The following is a 15,615-nucleotide window of genomic DNA, read 5'->3' as shown; positions in this document are numbered from 1 at the left end:
TCAGGACGTCAAACATAGAGCCTACTTATTCTTTGCTCTTTGTGGGATGCCTACTGGACACCTCTATCTTGCTGGATTTTCTACCCCTAGATGAAGTACATTTTTTGAAAACTTAATTTCTATCTTTGACAAATCTTCAAGTGACCTCTGCAAGAGAGATCTTGAGACCTCTTGGATTTATGGCATCTAAATAATTACACATGCCAGACTTCATGAGGGAAGTTCAGTGGTAACTCAAATCAAGTTTGAACCCAACAGTGTCATTCTCTAGCCTTTTCTATACCCTGTGTTGCATTTCATGAAGAAAGAGTTTTTTTGGTGGATTAATAAGGTAACAATCAATTCTGGGGTCCCAATTTCTCATCCCAACTCCTCATTAAATGGTAGCAACTGGCACCTTAGATTTTGCATGGTGTCTTATGCAAAAGGTGTCAAAATTCAGAGAATTTGGTCCAATCTAATGAAAAGAAGCATATAAATCAGAGATAATGGCTCTAATTTATAACCTTCAAACTCTTAATTTCTGGAATTCAGGACTCCTTCAAGTAGATGCAGACAATATCTCTGTCATGTGGTTCATCAACAAATGGGGTTAGGGGAGACAGACTTGCTGTGTATATAGACTTGGAGCTGGCAATTCTATGCCTTTTCTTTTGGGCTGTTTACATTCTCTCAGAACTGAACACAATTGCAGACTAGTTCCACAGATCCAAAGCAGACCCTCATGAATGGGTTTTGTTTTAAACAATAAACGTCTTTATTAAATTATCATGTATGATATAGACAATCATACATTTATATTAATGAAAACAACCATACTGGCAATTTTAGTTGCGAACATTATACATCACAAACTATATTGACATAATTTTTAAGTTGCAAACATTATACATCACTTATCTATCCAGTCTTTCGTCTTTCAAACATTAAATAACTCATTCAAATCCTGCCTTCTTTTAAACCTTGCTCCTCCTCTGCATGTACTGTTCCCACAATTCTCATTTTCTTCTATGTAATTTGCTCCTACCCTTTTTAAAGATCCCAACTCCAGTTGCTTTACCTCTGTTACTATATTCACTACTTCTATACAAGTTGGTTTAGACTTTGATTTCCATTTTCTAGTAATTGCTTTTTTGGCCACCACCATGATTAGACTCAGCAAGGCCTTACTTTGTCTAGGCAATTCCGATTCTGTATCATAGCTCAAAAGTATAATTTTCTTAGTTACACCAATTTTCTTACCCAGTATGTCTGACAGAGTAGTCTGCCAACTCATTATATAATTTCATTTGCCTCTTTCTTCCCTATCACACCTCCAACATTTACTGTTTACATGAGGAAAAATTATTTGGAGTCTACTTGGAGTATAAAAATATCTATGTAAACACTTCCAAGCAAAGAACCTAAATCTTGTAGAATTTGTTGCATATTTGGGAGACATACATATATCCCCCCATTGTAATTATTTATCCAGTCTCTTTTCCCAATTCTTTCTAACCTCCTTTGATTTATTCTTATAATTATCATTCAATATTTTGTATGCTCTGCTAATTATTCCTTTTTTAACAGTAACTTCTGTTCTAGAGTCTACTAAAAATTATACCAATGTTGGTCTTTCACTTAGGATCCCCCTATTTTTTTTCTTTTTGCTATACTCTAATATCAATCCTTGATAGGGAAGGCAATCTGTAGCCTGTAGTCCAAATAAATTCTTGGTGTTTTCCCATTCTAGCATCTTTCCCTCTCTAATTATTTGCTCCCAGTACCTTGTTACTTTTGCCAGTTTTCTCCAATAAATTTCTGCCCCCTCTTGCCTATTGTCTGCATCTCTAATTGCAGTCATCCCTACCAACAGAATCTGCTTTCTCCACTCCCATGTTGGCTTAGATTTTAGAATACTTTCTGCTACTGTATATAATATTTTGTATGGGTATTGTTATTCTCATTAAGGGTCTGCATCCAAAATCTCAGTCTCTCATTGTTTTCACTTTGAATTTATAGCTTTCTGCTTGTGCTTTGTGTAGGAGCCTTAACTCTGTAGCTCTGAAATACCCTTTCAAATCAGGTAATCCCAAACTACCTTGTTCTTTGTTGGAAGAATCAGCTTATCCCACTCGACTGTTGACATCTTTGCCTCCCAGATAAAATCCTTCAGCCACATGAATGGATGTTGAACCAAAAGATCATCCTTCTTCGTGACAAACTCCTCAGACCTTTTTCCTCCCATTCTAAACAAATAACTCAGGCTTGTTACCACCAGATCCCCTTGCAAAGAAGCCTGGAGAATAGAAGGCTTTTCATTTCAATAGAAAAGGACATTCTTTTATGTCTTCCCTCTCTCCTCTTCCAGAGGTCCTGACGGTTCAGAAAAGCAAATCAAAGATGTTGCCAGTGATCCCCTTTTGGCCCAGACAGCATTGTTTCTCCCTTCTTCATCTAGCCAAGGGCAACCACCACAGGTTAACCCAGAGGATGGACTTTCTGACACAGGAAAAGGCTCTTTCATTTATTCAAGACCTAGGGCCTCACAGTCTGGATGATAGGATTTTGATTCCTTTCAGACGCCTTTGCACTATAAATGTGCTACAGGTACAAAAAGAGGTAAGGAAACCTGGTAACTTTTAAATGGAAGAGATTTTCTTTTTGCTGGCACAGTAGAAGTTAGGACCCATCTCCAGGAGGGGTCCCAATGTGATCCTCAAATATTTCAGTAAGCTGTTCAACCTAAGCCTAGCTTTCCCTTCTGTTAAAGTACATCCATCAGCCTTATCATCATGCCTGCCCTTTTTATTTATGTTATCAGGTCAAACAGTTTCTTAAAAGCATCCTCCACATTAGGCCCCTGAGGAAACCAATCCCTGCTCCTTGAGGATATAAATAATATTCTGGAAAACAATTCTGAACCTTATGCTTCCTTAAAATGTTTAACTTGGAAAACAGTATTATTGGCTTCCTTAACCTCTGCCAAAGGAGTTTCTGAGTTGCATAAAGAAATGGTTAGCCTAATAATTAACCCTTCCTGTATGCTTAAAGTTAACTGTTAACGTCTAAATCAGTCTATCTAACTTCCAGCCTTTTTCCTAGGCCTCAAAATAAAGCAGGAAAAATGTATTCCTCTTGTTAGATATTCACACAGCTGAGCTTTTACCTAGAAAGTAGAAGGAAAGAAGTTAGGTCTACCAGTCATCAACCTGCCCATTTCTAGGTGGCTTTGCCATGCCATTTCTTTTTGTTACCCATTTCATGGCAAATCCATTCAGGAACAAGTGAGAGCACATTCCAGCAGAGCTATGAGTTCTGTACCCTTCTTCAAAGGCCTAAATTCTAAGCCCATTCTGGAGGCGTTCACATGGTCTTCTATTCACACTTTCACAAAGCTGTACAAGAACGATGCCTTTTCTATAGCTAGAGCAGGTTTTGCCAAAGAAATTTTTCAGGACTTGCTAGACTCCAACTCTTGCTTAAACCTCTGTCTCTTCCTCCTAAAAACTTTGGGAATCATCTCGTAAATGATGAATACTGCAACATTGATTTAAAGAAGAAAATAGTACAGTTGTTTAAGCTCTTAGTATAACAGTAGATTTTCAACTAGATCATTGTTACCATGTAAAGACATTCCCTCCATTCCTCTTTATCCTTTCCTTTTTGGCTGAGGATTGAGGTGGATACCCTAATTTCTCATCATCTCTTTTTTGTTATGACTGTGACTGTTCTGCTTTGAGTATTAGCCTTAGTCTTTTCTCTGCAGCAAGAAAGGCGTGATGATTTTCTTGCTCATATATCCATTAATTACCAGCATGTAGTATTGTACTTATGTCTTAAGTGTGACGTATGGCATCTGAAGAAGATGCCTAAGCTTTTGTGGACTGGCAATTCATATGGCATACTTGACAGGTTATATCCAACATGTGAGGAATAGTACACCAGTAATCTATTCAAACATCTACTGCTTGCACAACTTTACTTAAGTTTTCTACCCCACACTTATCTGCATTCCACCAGTATGTCTCCACCTGCCTTTGCCCCTGTGGAGGCAGACAGTGGGATGGTAATTTTTTTTCTTTAGCCCAACCTGTCTAGAAATCACTGATGTGTCTAGGCTGGATGTCATTTCCTAGATGTTTGCAAGGAATGTTTGTTCTTCATGTTTTTTATGTCACCAGAGCAGTTCTCCCAGCAAAATGTCTTGACTGTATTGGTGCAAGAGCACCACATGACAAAGCCATTGTGCTTGTTATTGGACTAAAATATGAGCCATACATATGCCTGTACAAAATAATAAAAAAGAAGAAAAAGAAACTGCGCAGATGACCCTAGAAGCATTCTCTGTACCATTCAAGGAAAGCTTGTTAGTGATTTACTTACAAAAAAGGAAATGAAGATAGTGCAGGCTGTTGTTGGGTTTAGTTGGATGCAATACCAATGTGTTGAGTGAGGGAAGGAAAGTTCCTCTGTACTTTGGAGATGTACAGAAGTTCTGGAAGTCAGGCTGTAAGAGCAGACACCTGCCTGTGGCTAATTCCAGTGAATAATGACTAATGCAGCAGTAGTGATCCTTCTTTTTAAACAAGTACTGTTATGGTGAGTTGTACACATCTTTACTTTTACTCCTTTACTGTGTGGAGGGAAGGGTTAGTAGTTGCCAGTTGAGCCCTTTCCAAATAGATTGCCAATTGCATCAACCTCTGCCTTTGAGCAGCTCTCTGTAAATTGGTGAATGCTGTTATTAAAGTCATTATACATTAGAGGTTTGGTTGCTTCCTGCGTTTGCTTCAAAAATCCTTTCATTGCAGACATTTGTGCCATGACCACTGGGTAATTGGTTCACTTCTTCACTAGGCATTAGTGTTTAGACTGTGTGTCCTGGAGTCTCTTTCTTTCTCACTGGGTACTTCATGGCTCAGCTTTTAGGCTGTCCTTTCGCTCCTTCTATGCTGGAAATTTACTGCTTAGGGTTCAACCTAATTATAGCCCAAGTTACAGAGGGTCCTTGATGTTATATCTGACAGATGTGTTCTTTAAAGTATCAGATAATCTGTGAGGGAACCTTCTACCATCCCGTTTGCTTGGAAAGCACCTCCGTTTAGAAATTGGAGCTCCATGTAAGCTGGGAAAGTATATATTTATATATTATTGTTACTTCAGTTGATACCTTGACTTGAATAAAGTGTGCTGGCTCAGTTATTTGGAACAAACCCCCAATAAGGAACTCTAACAGCATTAGGCCTTCTCATCACTGGCATCTCTCATTGCTCTAGCATACACATCATACAGATTGCCTTAGTGACCACTATCCCTTCAAAACTCTCAATCCTCCCTCTATAAATCATGGGCCATTCTATCCCTGAGCGCAAGCTAGCAAGTCCAAATGAGGCCATACATACTATAGACTGGACACCTCCGTTCTGCATACAAAGTCCTTCAGCACCATCTCTTTCTTTAATTACACCCTATTTGCTGTACACTATTTATTATTTACTACCACTTGCAGAAGACTAAGAGGACAAAAGTGTCCCTAGCTTACAAACAAAATAAAAAATATTATAAAAAATAGGGCCTGGGTGAGATGGAAAAAAGAAAATTTCAATAGCAGTCACAGCAGCCCCTCACAGCAGGAGTACCTTACATTAAGAATACAACCTAGATTAGAAACAAAGTTAGCAAAACCACTTAATTTCAGACAAAAGCAAACAACTGACTCAGCATGGCCAAGACTATTCTGGAAAGAAATAAAAAATGAATAAATGAACTGGGCAAATTAGTCTTCCGAAACATCTTCTCCATCCACTAGTGCCTCCTCCACTACAGCTGAAGACTACAGTGTATCTGTTATTTTTCCCATCATGGAAATTGCTGACTCTTTTCCCAATTTGGATACCTCCATGACTAATCCACTCACTTATATCCTCTAAGAGAGTATGCTGCTCCCTTTTACTTCACAAAAAATACTACAAAGGAAGCAGAACCACTATTAAAAAACTTTACACCCACCTCACCAACATTTAGCACTCTCCATCCTACTTTTCTAAAGAAAGCTGCTAACAAAATAGCCAAACCACTTACATAAATTTTTCATCTCTCCTAAGTTAAGGTAAAGGTCCTCCAGCCTTTAAGCATGCACACATAATTCCTCTCCTCAAACTTTCCTAAAACCCTTTAATATCTATCCTATATGTACTGTCAAAAATATTTGAAAAACAAAAACTTTTTACACTTATTTATAAATAAGTATATACTCCTAATAGACAAGCAGCATGGCCGTACTACAACAGCCCACAGATAGTATCTACTGTAATACCAGTGAGGATCTCATTACTGCTGTCATCTTTATATATATGACCAGGGCCTTTGGAGTGGTGAGTTATGATCTTTTCCTCAGTAAACTTAGAACAGTTAGTTTTGGCAACAATGCCATAAAATGGTTTCAAAGGAACCTTGAAAAATATTACATAATTTCTCTGCTGTATTTTACCAGTGGGCCAGCAAGATGCAGTTACTTATCCTGCACATCAGTACAACATCCTTTCCTTCTACAATGGCTTATTGTATGCAGTTCAGAATGGCATTTTGCATTTCTCATAATCTGTGTTATACTTCACAACTTAGTACCTTTTCATTTCTGCAGTACTGCACCCTCCTCTTTGTTGCTTCCTCTGTGTTCCACATGTTAGACCCAGTCACTATGAACACTAGTATTGTATGACGTGGTAAAAAGGTGCTGTACTGCTGTAAGTGGTGTGGTGAATAGTCAGTTCTTTTACCGCACTGTTAATGTTGATGTAGTATAAGCATTCTCTGCTATTTTTTTTTTGCTTCCCTTTATGTATGCTACCTTCTTCTCGAGAGTGTTCCATTATATGATGCATGCTTTGTCTCCAAGATGTTACAACTGGTTGTATTTCAGACATATTTACTGACTGTCTATTCTGTCCAGCCAGGAGCAGACAATTGAAGAACATACCTGTGGCAATACTTGTTTGTAACCAGATTCCGCCTGTTGGGTCAAAACCATCACTGATGTCCTTTGCTGAAGTTTCCACATTGTTTCATGAGGTACGAAAGAGTTCACTTTACAGCATCTCTTGTCTGTACTTATTTTGATCTGTCCTGCAGTTATTACTCCTCCATCTCTCACTTTCTCAACTTTAACTTGTTCTCCTCCCCTACTGTTATGCTATTCCCTCATTCATTTATTCTCTAGTTATTCCAACAACACCATTCATTCATTTATTTATTTATTATCCGATACCTAATTTATGTATGCTTGAAACTATGGAGATCTTCATTTGGTAGCAAGGACTTTCACAGTGAGTTTCCATCACAGATTATTTGCAGCCTTATCAAAAGATGTTAAGAATCTACTAGAACATAAAGCAGAGTATACTGAATGGACCTTGCTGAACAACCACTTTTGCTTGAGTATCACTTATACCTCTTTGAGAAATGGTGGCTCAAGGTTTTGAAAAGTTATTCCCGCATTCACTAGCCAAGGTTAGGGTTCGACTAGCCAAGGGTTAGGGTTACTGTCTTCTGTGCAGTATATACAAAGCATATTCCTTCTTACACCACAATTGTTAAGGTGCTCTGCTGTTAGCAAATCAAAACTGCAGCCTGTCAAGACAATCCTCAAGATGCAAAGCTAGGGTGGGGCGAAAGGGATGGCTTCCCTGGGTGCAAAGTGTTTGCGGGGTGTAACCATCAGTAGTCAATGGAATGGTAAAGCAGTACCGGCAGAAATGAATGCTGATGCTGCATTTGCAGTCATGGCAGAAGCACTTCATGTGTAGTATTGTAACTGCAGGAAGCCATTTAATATAGTTTCAAGCATAATTCTCTTACTTGTAGACAGGACCATTTCTTTCTTTCTTTCTCTTTCTTTTTTTTTTTTCTTTTGTTCCTCACCTTAAAGTTGAGGGGCACCGGATTGCAGAACTGCAGCAGGCACTAAGTAAGATAGATACAGCACAGCTCCACTCAACATCACTCCCTGAAACTAACAGCCTTGTCTTAATTTTCCTTCAAACTCTATAAAAGCTGACTGTTTTTTCTTATCCCATATCTGTTATGGGATTCCAGTCTGAGCAGAACAGAACAGGAACTTCTCAAGACAAATCCACTCCAGCACTGTTCCCTGCAACTGCTTACCCTGCTCTATAAACAGCAGCATTTTATTACAAATGCATTCTTGTGTTACTGTGTATAATTTACATGGCAGACTGTTTATGTACAGAACAGTTTAGTACAAGCTAATACTGCTGTTAGTCTGTAACCTGTCTGACTTTACCTGGGGATTGTTAATTTTTCCCTGCAGACGTTTATAAGTATGCCACAGTTTTAAGTATCTGTTAGAGCTCAATTACCCTGACTGTTTTGCCTTTGGAAATAAAATTAGTGTATAACCCCCAGAAAGAAATATATAGATATAAAAAATAAAATAAAATCAGCAGTGTACACCGAGTTGGATTTGACCCTGTTCAGGAAGTTATCCTGGTTATGAGAAGCATGTATTTAGGGGGTAGTAGAGGTCAGCCCATAGTTGTGATCCTGTAGATTTACCTTTCTCAGAGATGAGCTGATACTCAATACAGCTCTCACCACATGAATTTTCCTAACTTCCTTTAACAATGCTATAATTCTAAATGTGCACTAGGTTCTTCTCTACCTCTCACTTCAGTTACAAAATTTTAGAAACTATTTTACGAGCACATACCTATATAAATTATTTCACAAGAGAAAGAAATTACTTAATGCCATGAGGTCTCATTCTACCTACCTTAAAATCACACATAAACTAGTAAATAACTTATGAGAAACATTGAAAGCTAAATATGATATTAAAATAGCCATTGAAAGAAAAAATAACTACAGGTTTTTCTTAAACTATGCCAGGAAGTTAAGAACTAACACTCAACATTGTTCAGAGCTAGTTCACAGTAATGTTGCCCACTCTGACCTAAAGGATATAGCTAAAGTCCTGACTGACAAACGTATTGTAGGTTATACCCCACCCAAAGTTATAGGTATTCCACAGATTTCACTGTACCATAGAACCCCTATAATTACTGTGGAACAAGTCTTCTCAGCCCTCTGAGAAGCCAAGAACACCTTATACATGGGCCATGACAATATACCAGGTTGGCTTGGTTATCGGTACCAAATCTGACTTCTCTGAATCCTACATAACTCCTTGAATCAAAGCCTTTCTATTGGTCACATTACCAAAGTCTGGAAAACAATAATGGTAATGCCATTATACAAGAGTGGCTCAACTATGAACTCTGGTAACTGTAGAATGGTTAGTATCACTAGCCTCATATGTACAGCCATGCATTGCCTCAAGCCTACTAATCTGGACATTGAAAATTTCTTAACCCTGGACTCATTAACTTGGTTTTGTCAAAGGTAGGTCTTGCCTCTTTAACCTGGTTAATTTTTTTGAAAACATCATAGAAGTACTAGAAAGCAGTTACAAGGACGAGCGGCTCATCTGGACCTGGCCAAGCCCTTTGGCACTATCCACCATGCAGGCATTATTAACAGACTTGAAAATCTGAATATAAATCTGTATATTGAGCAGATAGCTAACTGGTTGACAGAACTCATGTCATTAGCGACATTTCTGAAAACAAAAAGTTCACCAGTGGAGTACCACAGGACTAAGTTTTGGGTTCACTTCTATTGGTATCTATTTCTCAGACATTCACGTCAATGCTTATACGTTTGCAGCTGACTGTAAACTGAGTATTGTTATTCAGTCTTCAACTGAATCACAGTTGCTCCAACATGGTTTGGACTATGTTAACAATTGATGCAAGGTCAAGAAATATGAGAAGAATCCCGCATGGGCCAATTAAAGAAAATGCAATGGGAGCTGAATGATATTTCTAACAGCTGTGTACAACCCTGCCTTTCTTTACACTAAGTAAAAAGAATAGCTAGAGCCTATAAAATTCCTTTGGCTGATAGTGGGCCAGTAATACTGTGTTGTAGTGGTAGAAAAAACAAGGTAACTTTCTCTGAACTAACAAAGCTGTGAAACAGTCTACAATCATGCATTTAAATGGTCTTGACAAACATTAAGAAAATATAAAAACATTCCCAGTTATATAAAAAGCATGTGGGAAATATTAGACTTGCCTATGAGGGTCTAGATTTATTGGGTACGTATGGTCTGTATTACAGGCGAGGGGGCAAGGTTGTGTTTGGTTGGGGTAATGATGAATGCAAGTCAGAAGATGGATCACTTTTCTAACTGATATGTGTTAAATGATCATGTATAAGATATATGTTTTAACAGGAAGCCTGAAGTTAGTTGTTATACTAGAAAATAAATAAGCACTGATATATTTAAAAAAAATGATGGAAGTTTAGTGGTATATCTCTCAACTGAACATTTTGCTTCATATTTTAGGTCTGTTCACATGAAGTATGTGGCTTTCTGGCAAATCATTGAAGTCACTAAATAATGACAGACATCTGAATTTCAGACTTCATATTCTTCAGAAAATGCAGGCTAATCCAAAACCTGTTGTTGTAGCAACTCTCTAAGTTTATAAAAGCAATATTTAAAATCTGTCCCTGATTTTTGGTCTTTGTCCTTCTATTTTTTGCTTTGTCTAGAATTTTATGCTAAGAGGTTGATATGTATGGTCAGTGGTATTCAAGCAACATTAATCAAGTGTCATGACATTTGGCTCCGCTCAAAAATTGTTCAGTTTATCCTCAATAACAATAATCGACAACACAAACAGCACAATTACAATAGTAGAATAACAAAGATACCCAGGACTAAATTTTGATCCAGCACTAGCTTTCACAGTACATACTGAAAAGAACTATTAATAAGGTACTGGATCAACTAAAACTGTAAAATTATAAACCTGCTGATCCCTAATGTTGAGCAATTGCAAGAAATGTTCTCATAAACAAACTGGAGAGGACTTCCCATATATATACTACAGTCTAGGATTAATAGCTACAAGCTACAAATAATGGAAAACAAAATTTGTAGATCTGTACAGCTAGCAAGCCCTTTTACCCACAAGTGTGAACTACTAATAACCAGTACAAAACAGGTCTACATTACTGTTGTGTATGGCTGTGTTTAAAGTTAGATAAATGGGCCACTCCCCACCATTAAAAAGATTGCTGCAGTTTATAGAGCAATCATACAGCCTTAGCAACAAGCAAAATGATGCCATATCCCCTTCCAAGATCACACTTCAAAACTGATATGGGAGAAAAGGCTCTGACCACCCTTGCCTCAGTTGTCTGGAACCACATTCCAGGTGAAAGAAAATAAGAACAGACACTTGACAACTTCAAGCTTGGCTACAAGCTACAAATAGTAGAAAATAAAATTTGTAGATTTGTACAACTAGCAATCTATTGTGAACTACTAAAAGCATTCATCTGGTTACAAGTACAAAGCAGGTCCACATTACTGTTCTGTAGCACTCTTTTTAATGTTATAAAAGTGGGCCAATGCCCACCATTAAAAAGATTGCTGCAATTTAGAGAACAATCATTCAGCCTTAGCCACAAGCAAAAAGATGCCATATGTTTCTGTAAATTCCGAGATCATAGTTGTGTTGCATTCAGCTGTAGCATCTCTGTCATGTATGTAAACCTCCTTTGCACTTGTCTAATGTGTATATAACTCATCTGTTTGGCTTTTTTTTCCTGGGTCATGGCTGAAAAGGGTCAGCAGACCATCCTGCCTATCTTATTAGTAAATAGAAATAAGATAAATAAAATTAACTTAATATGAAAACAAAGTAGAGCTAATTTTAGCAAACAAACATTTCCTCATCATACTATATATGTGACACATCCTTTCAATCAGACAATTGTAAGATATCTAGGCATTCTCACTGAACCCCAAAAGTCAGAAGCTTGATAAAATAAATATACACAGTAATTACCACTGTCCATAGAGACCCATGCGATATAACAGAAGTAAACAGAATATAGTACTGTGCTGCTAAGTTAATAACTGATAAAGTTCTATCACAGGAACATAGGGTAGCAAGGGAAAAGGGGGCAACAGCAAATACCATCATGGAAATATTGAATAGAGAAAACTATAAAGCAGCTAAGACAAGAAGTATCATTGTTAGAAGATTATAGAAGCGGGAACAGATCAATGAAAATATTAAGAAAGATAGATGTGATAAAAGCAATGCGCGGTATTAGAACAGACCAGGATCTATTATACACTATTGGAGATAACAAACTAAAAATTACAAAACGGGCAGAAAGACTTGGAAGATAAATATAAGGGAAAAACACAAAATTAACAAATTACTGATGACCCAAAAAAGTTTTATAGAGAACTGGGAAATAAGGTAAAAGGAATAGATAGACCTCCAAAAAAAGAGAAAGTAGATGCATTTTGGAGAAGTATCTATGAAGATCCTGTGGAACATAACAAAGATGCTAAACGGATATAAGAAGTAAAAGAGAGAATAAGAAATTTAAAGGTGCAGGATATGAAATGGGATGAAGTAACAGCCGGAGAGATTGAAACAAAGTTAAGAAAAGCCTCTAAATAGAAAACCCCAGGCCCAGATGCAGTACTTAACGTTTAGCTTAAAGTATTAACTTCTTTGCACAATGATTTAGCCATGAGTAAGAACTATTTATATATGCACCCCGAACACACACCACACTGGTTAACAACAGGAAAAACAATTCTCTTACTTAAGAGTGAACCTGCAAGCTACCCTAAAAATTATAGACCAATAACTTGTCTTCCAACAACATAGAAACTATACACCGGAATTGATGCTGACAGAGTTTATAGTCATTTAGAAGAAAACTCAATTATGGCAGTAGAACAAAAGGGCAATAAAAGAAAGTCATATGGAACAAAGGACCATTTGTTGTTAAACAAAGTTATAGTGGAGAATTGTAAGAAGGGGAAGAACCTAAGTATGGCATGGATTGACTACAAAAAAGCATTTGATAGTATCCCAGATTCATGGATAAAAAAGTGCTTAAAAATGTATAAGATACACCCTACACTGATTGATTACATTACAGTAACCATGAAACAGTGGCAGACCACTTTGCAATTAAGCCATGATAAAGGACAGGTTATTATCCCAGGGATAAAAATTCAAAGGGGGATATTCCAGGGCGACTGTCTGTCACCCTTGTAATGCTGCCTTGCCATTAACCCATTAAGCTGCTTACTTAACAGCCTTAGGCCATGGCTACAATTTGGCTTCTAGAAAACAACAAAGTCTAATGACTTCTCATCTTCTCTTTGTTGATGATTTAAAAGTGTATAGCTCATCAGATGAAGAACTGAAAGCACAGCTGCAGGTTGTCAAAACTTTTTCAGATGATATCGGAATGTCATTTGGTCTTGATAAATGTGCAAAAGCAACCTTTAAAAAAGGAAAATTGTAGCACCAGGAAAACATCAGTTTGGGACAAGAATGTGATATAAAAGAACTTGAGCAAGAGGGGGTGTATAAATACTTGGGGAATTGATGAAGGATCAGCAATAAAACATGAACAAATGCGAATAAGGCTTAGTAAGGAGTACTTTAGAAGACTTTGCTCTTCCTGTCCTAACTTATAGTTTTGGAGTGATTGACTGGCCCCAAAAAGTGTTGGATAGATTGGATATCAAAACAAGAAGGATGCTTCATGCTCACCAGATGATTTATAAAAATCAGTATATACCAAGATTATATATCCCCCGTTCTGAAGGAGGGATGGGCCTCCTTGAAATTGATTACATGTATAGATCTGCGATCGTGGGACTCCACACATATCTATTGACCTCACAAGATCCAAATGTGGTGAAAGTTTTGAAACATGAGGAGAATAAATATAAGAGGACATCTCTGCTTAATTTAGCAGAAGCATATCGACGTCAAGCAGGAATGGAAATCAAACCAGAAGTGGATAAAAACCAGGCAGCAACTGAATGTGCTAAAAAAGAAAAGAAAGAATATAAGGTGAAAGATCAGAAGAGAAGGCAAGAAATGTGGGATAAAACATATAGTTGCAAGTATAAAAAACTTCTGGAAGAGCGTCATGTTGATCAAGAACAAACGCAGGAATGGTTAAGGAGAGGTGAATTTATATCAAGAAATGAAAGGTTAATATTGGCAGCCCAAGATAGTGGGCTGCGTACACGCTGGTTTACTAAGTCCATTTAACATGTCGGAGGAACAGACATATGTAGGTTTTGCTCTAATGGCAGAGTGACTGTATATTGAAAGGCATAATAATGTGGCAAGATTGTTACACTTGAGATTGTGCAAACATTACGGTATCGAAGTGGCTGAAAAACATTGGAAACATGAGCCACAGAGAATCATAGAAAATGATGAAGTTTACATCACATGGGATCACCCAATACCAACAGTCCAAAAGATAGATGCTAGAAAACCGGACATAGTGATCCAAGAAAAGAAGACAAAAGTAGCATTGATCATTGAAATTGCCACACCTAGTGACTATAGTGTCTTGCATACAGAGAGACACAAAGTCATAAAATACCTTGATCTGCAGGCAGAAATGAGAGCCATGTGGAAGAAAGATACCCAGACAGTTCCAATAGTAGTAGGGGCAACTGGTCTTATAAAAAAGAATTTACAATCATATTTGGAGATGTTACCAATTCATGTAACACCGTATGAATTGCAAAAGGAGTCATTGCTGGGCACATTGCGGGTACTGCAAAGAGCACTTTTGGCTAACATCAAAGAGTAAAATACTAATTTCATGAACTTTAATGGTACTCTGACTTAGGAGTGGGGTCCATTCCCGTCATGGTATTAGAAACCCAAAAGACTTGGAGAAATAAAAAAAAAATTGATAATTCTTTGTCTTTTGACCATCATGTCTCTGCAGTAATTTGGGAAGCTTTCTATCTGGCTTATCTAATTTCAAAAGGCATTTCCACTAGATCCAAAGAATCCTTAGTTCTGCTTTTTCTATCTCTCATCAGACCCATTATTGAATGTAAAGGCCCTTTTGACATCTGTTTAACTGAATATATCAAAATTAAAATAAGGACTAGCAGTAGTGAACAACCATCAGAGAATTAGGCACAAGGAAAATAAACTCCAACTTTGAATGCCAGGTAGTTTATTAAAAAACAGAAACAAGTAAAGCTTTTGGGACAACCCTTTCTTCAGTGCTAATACATCACGTAAAATAAGTTCTTTATATACAATAGATACATATATTACCACAGCCAACCAATAAAATCAATTAAAACATCAATGAGACACCATTAAACATTTAAATAGTGTAGCATTTAACACATTCATTATTAATTATAAATGTGTCTTTTCACTAAAACAGGTTGTAAAGTAACAGCACTATTCAAACCTGGTTTACAATCAACTTTCAATCTAAGAATCCAACCATATTCAATGATGTCCAAGACATTATATCTCCACCCCAATTCAATTTACAAATAACAGATATTACTCTAAATTTGAAGTCATGCCTACTATCTGTCTAAAAGATGTTTACTTAGAGCATTTGCTGTTATAGCTCTATGTATTTCGGACTTATGTTCAGTAGTTCATTCCCTAAATCTGTGACTACATTTTCCCATGCAATGCAGGTAGCAAGATATACCAC

At 37.2% G+C, this 15,615-nt stretch overlaps 1 protein-coding gene across 2 annotated transcripts in view; it reads left to right on the top strand.

The window, feature by feature from the left end:
• LOC122816758 (probable cytosolic oligopeptidase A) overlaps window positions 1-15,615 on the top strand; it is a 907,285-nt gene that overhangs the window by 666,744 nt on the left and 224,926 nt on the right. For both annotated transcript variants that reach the window (XM_044089771.1, XM_044089769.1), the window contains one exon: window positions 6,935-7,053. In XM_044089771.1, the coding sequence (XP_043945706.1) occupies window positions 6,935-7,053 (119 nt within the window). The remainder of the gene's footprint in view (window positions 1-6,934; window positions 7,054-15,615) is intronic.

This window comes from Protopterus annectens, chromosome 12.part0 (assembly GCF_019279795.1).
Source record: "Protopterus annectens isolate FY-2018-M chromosome 12.part0, PAN1.0, whole genome shotgun sequence".
Classification (NCBI taxonomy): domain Eukaryota; kingdom Metazoa; phylum Chordata; order Ceratodontiformes; family Protopteridae; genus Protopterus; species Protopterus annectens.
This window is presented reverse-complemented; position numbering and strand designations above follow the sequence as displayed.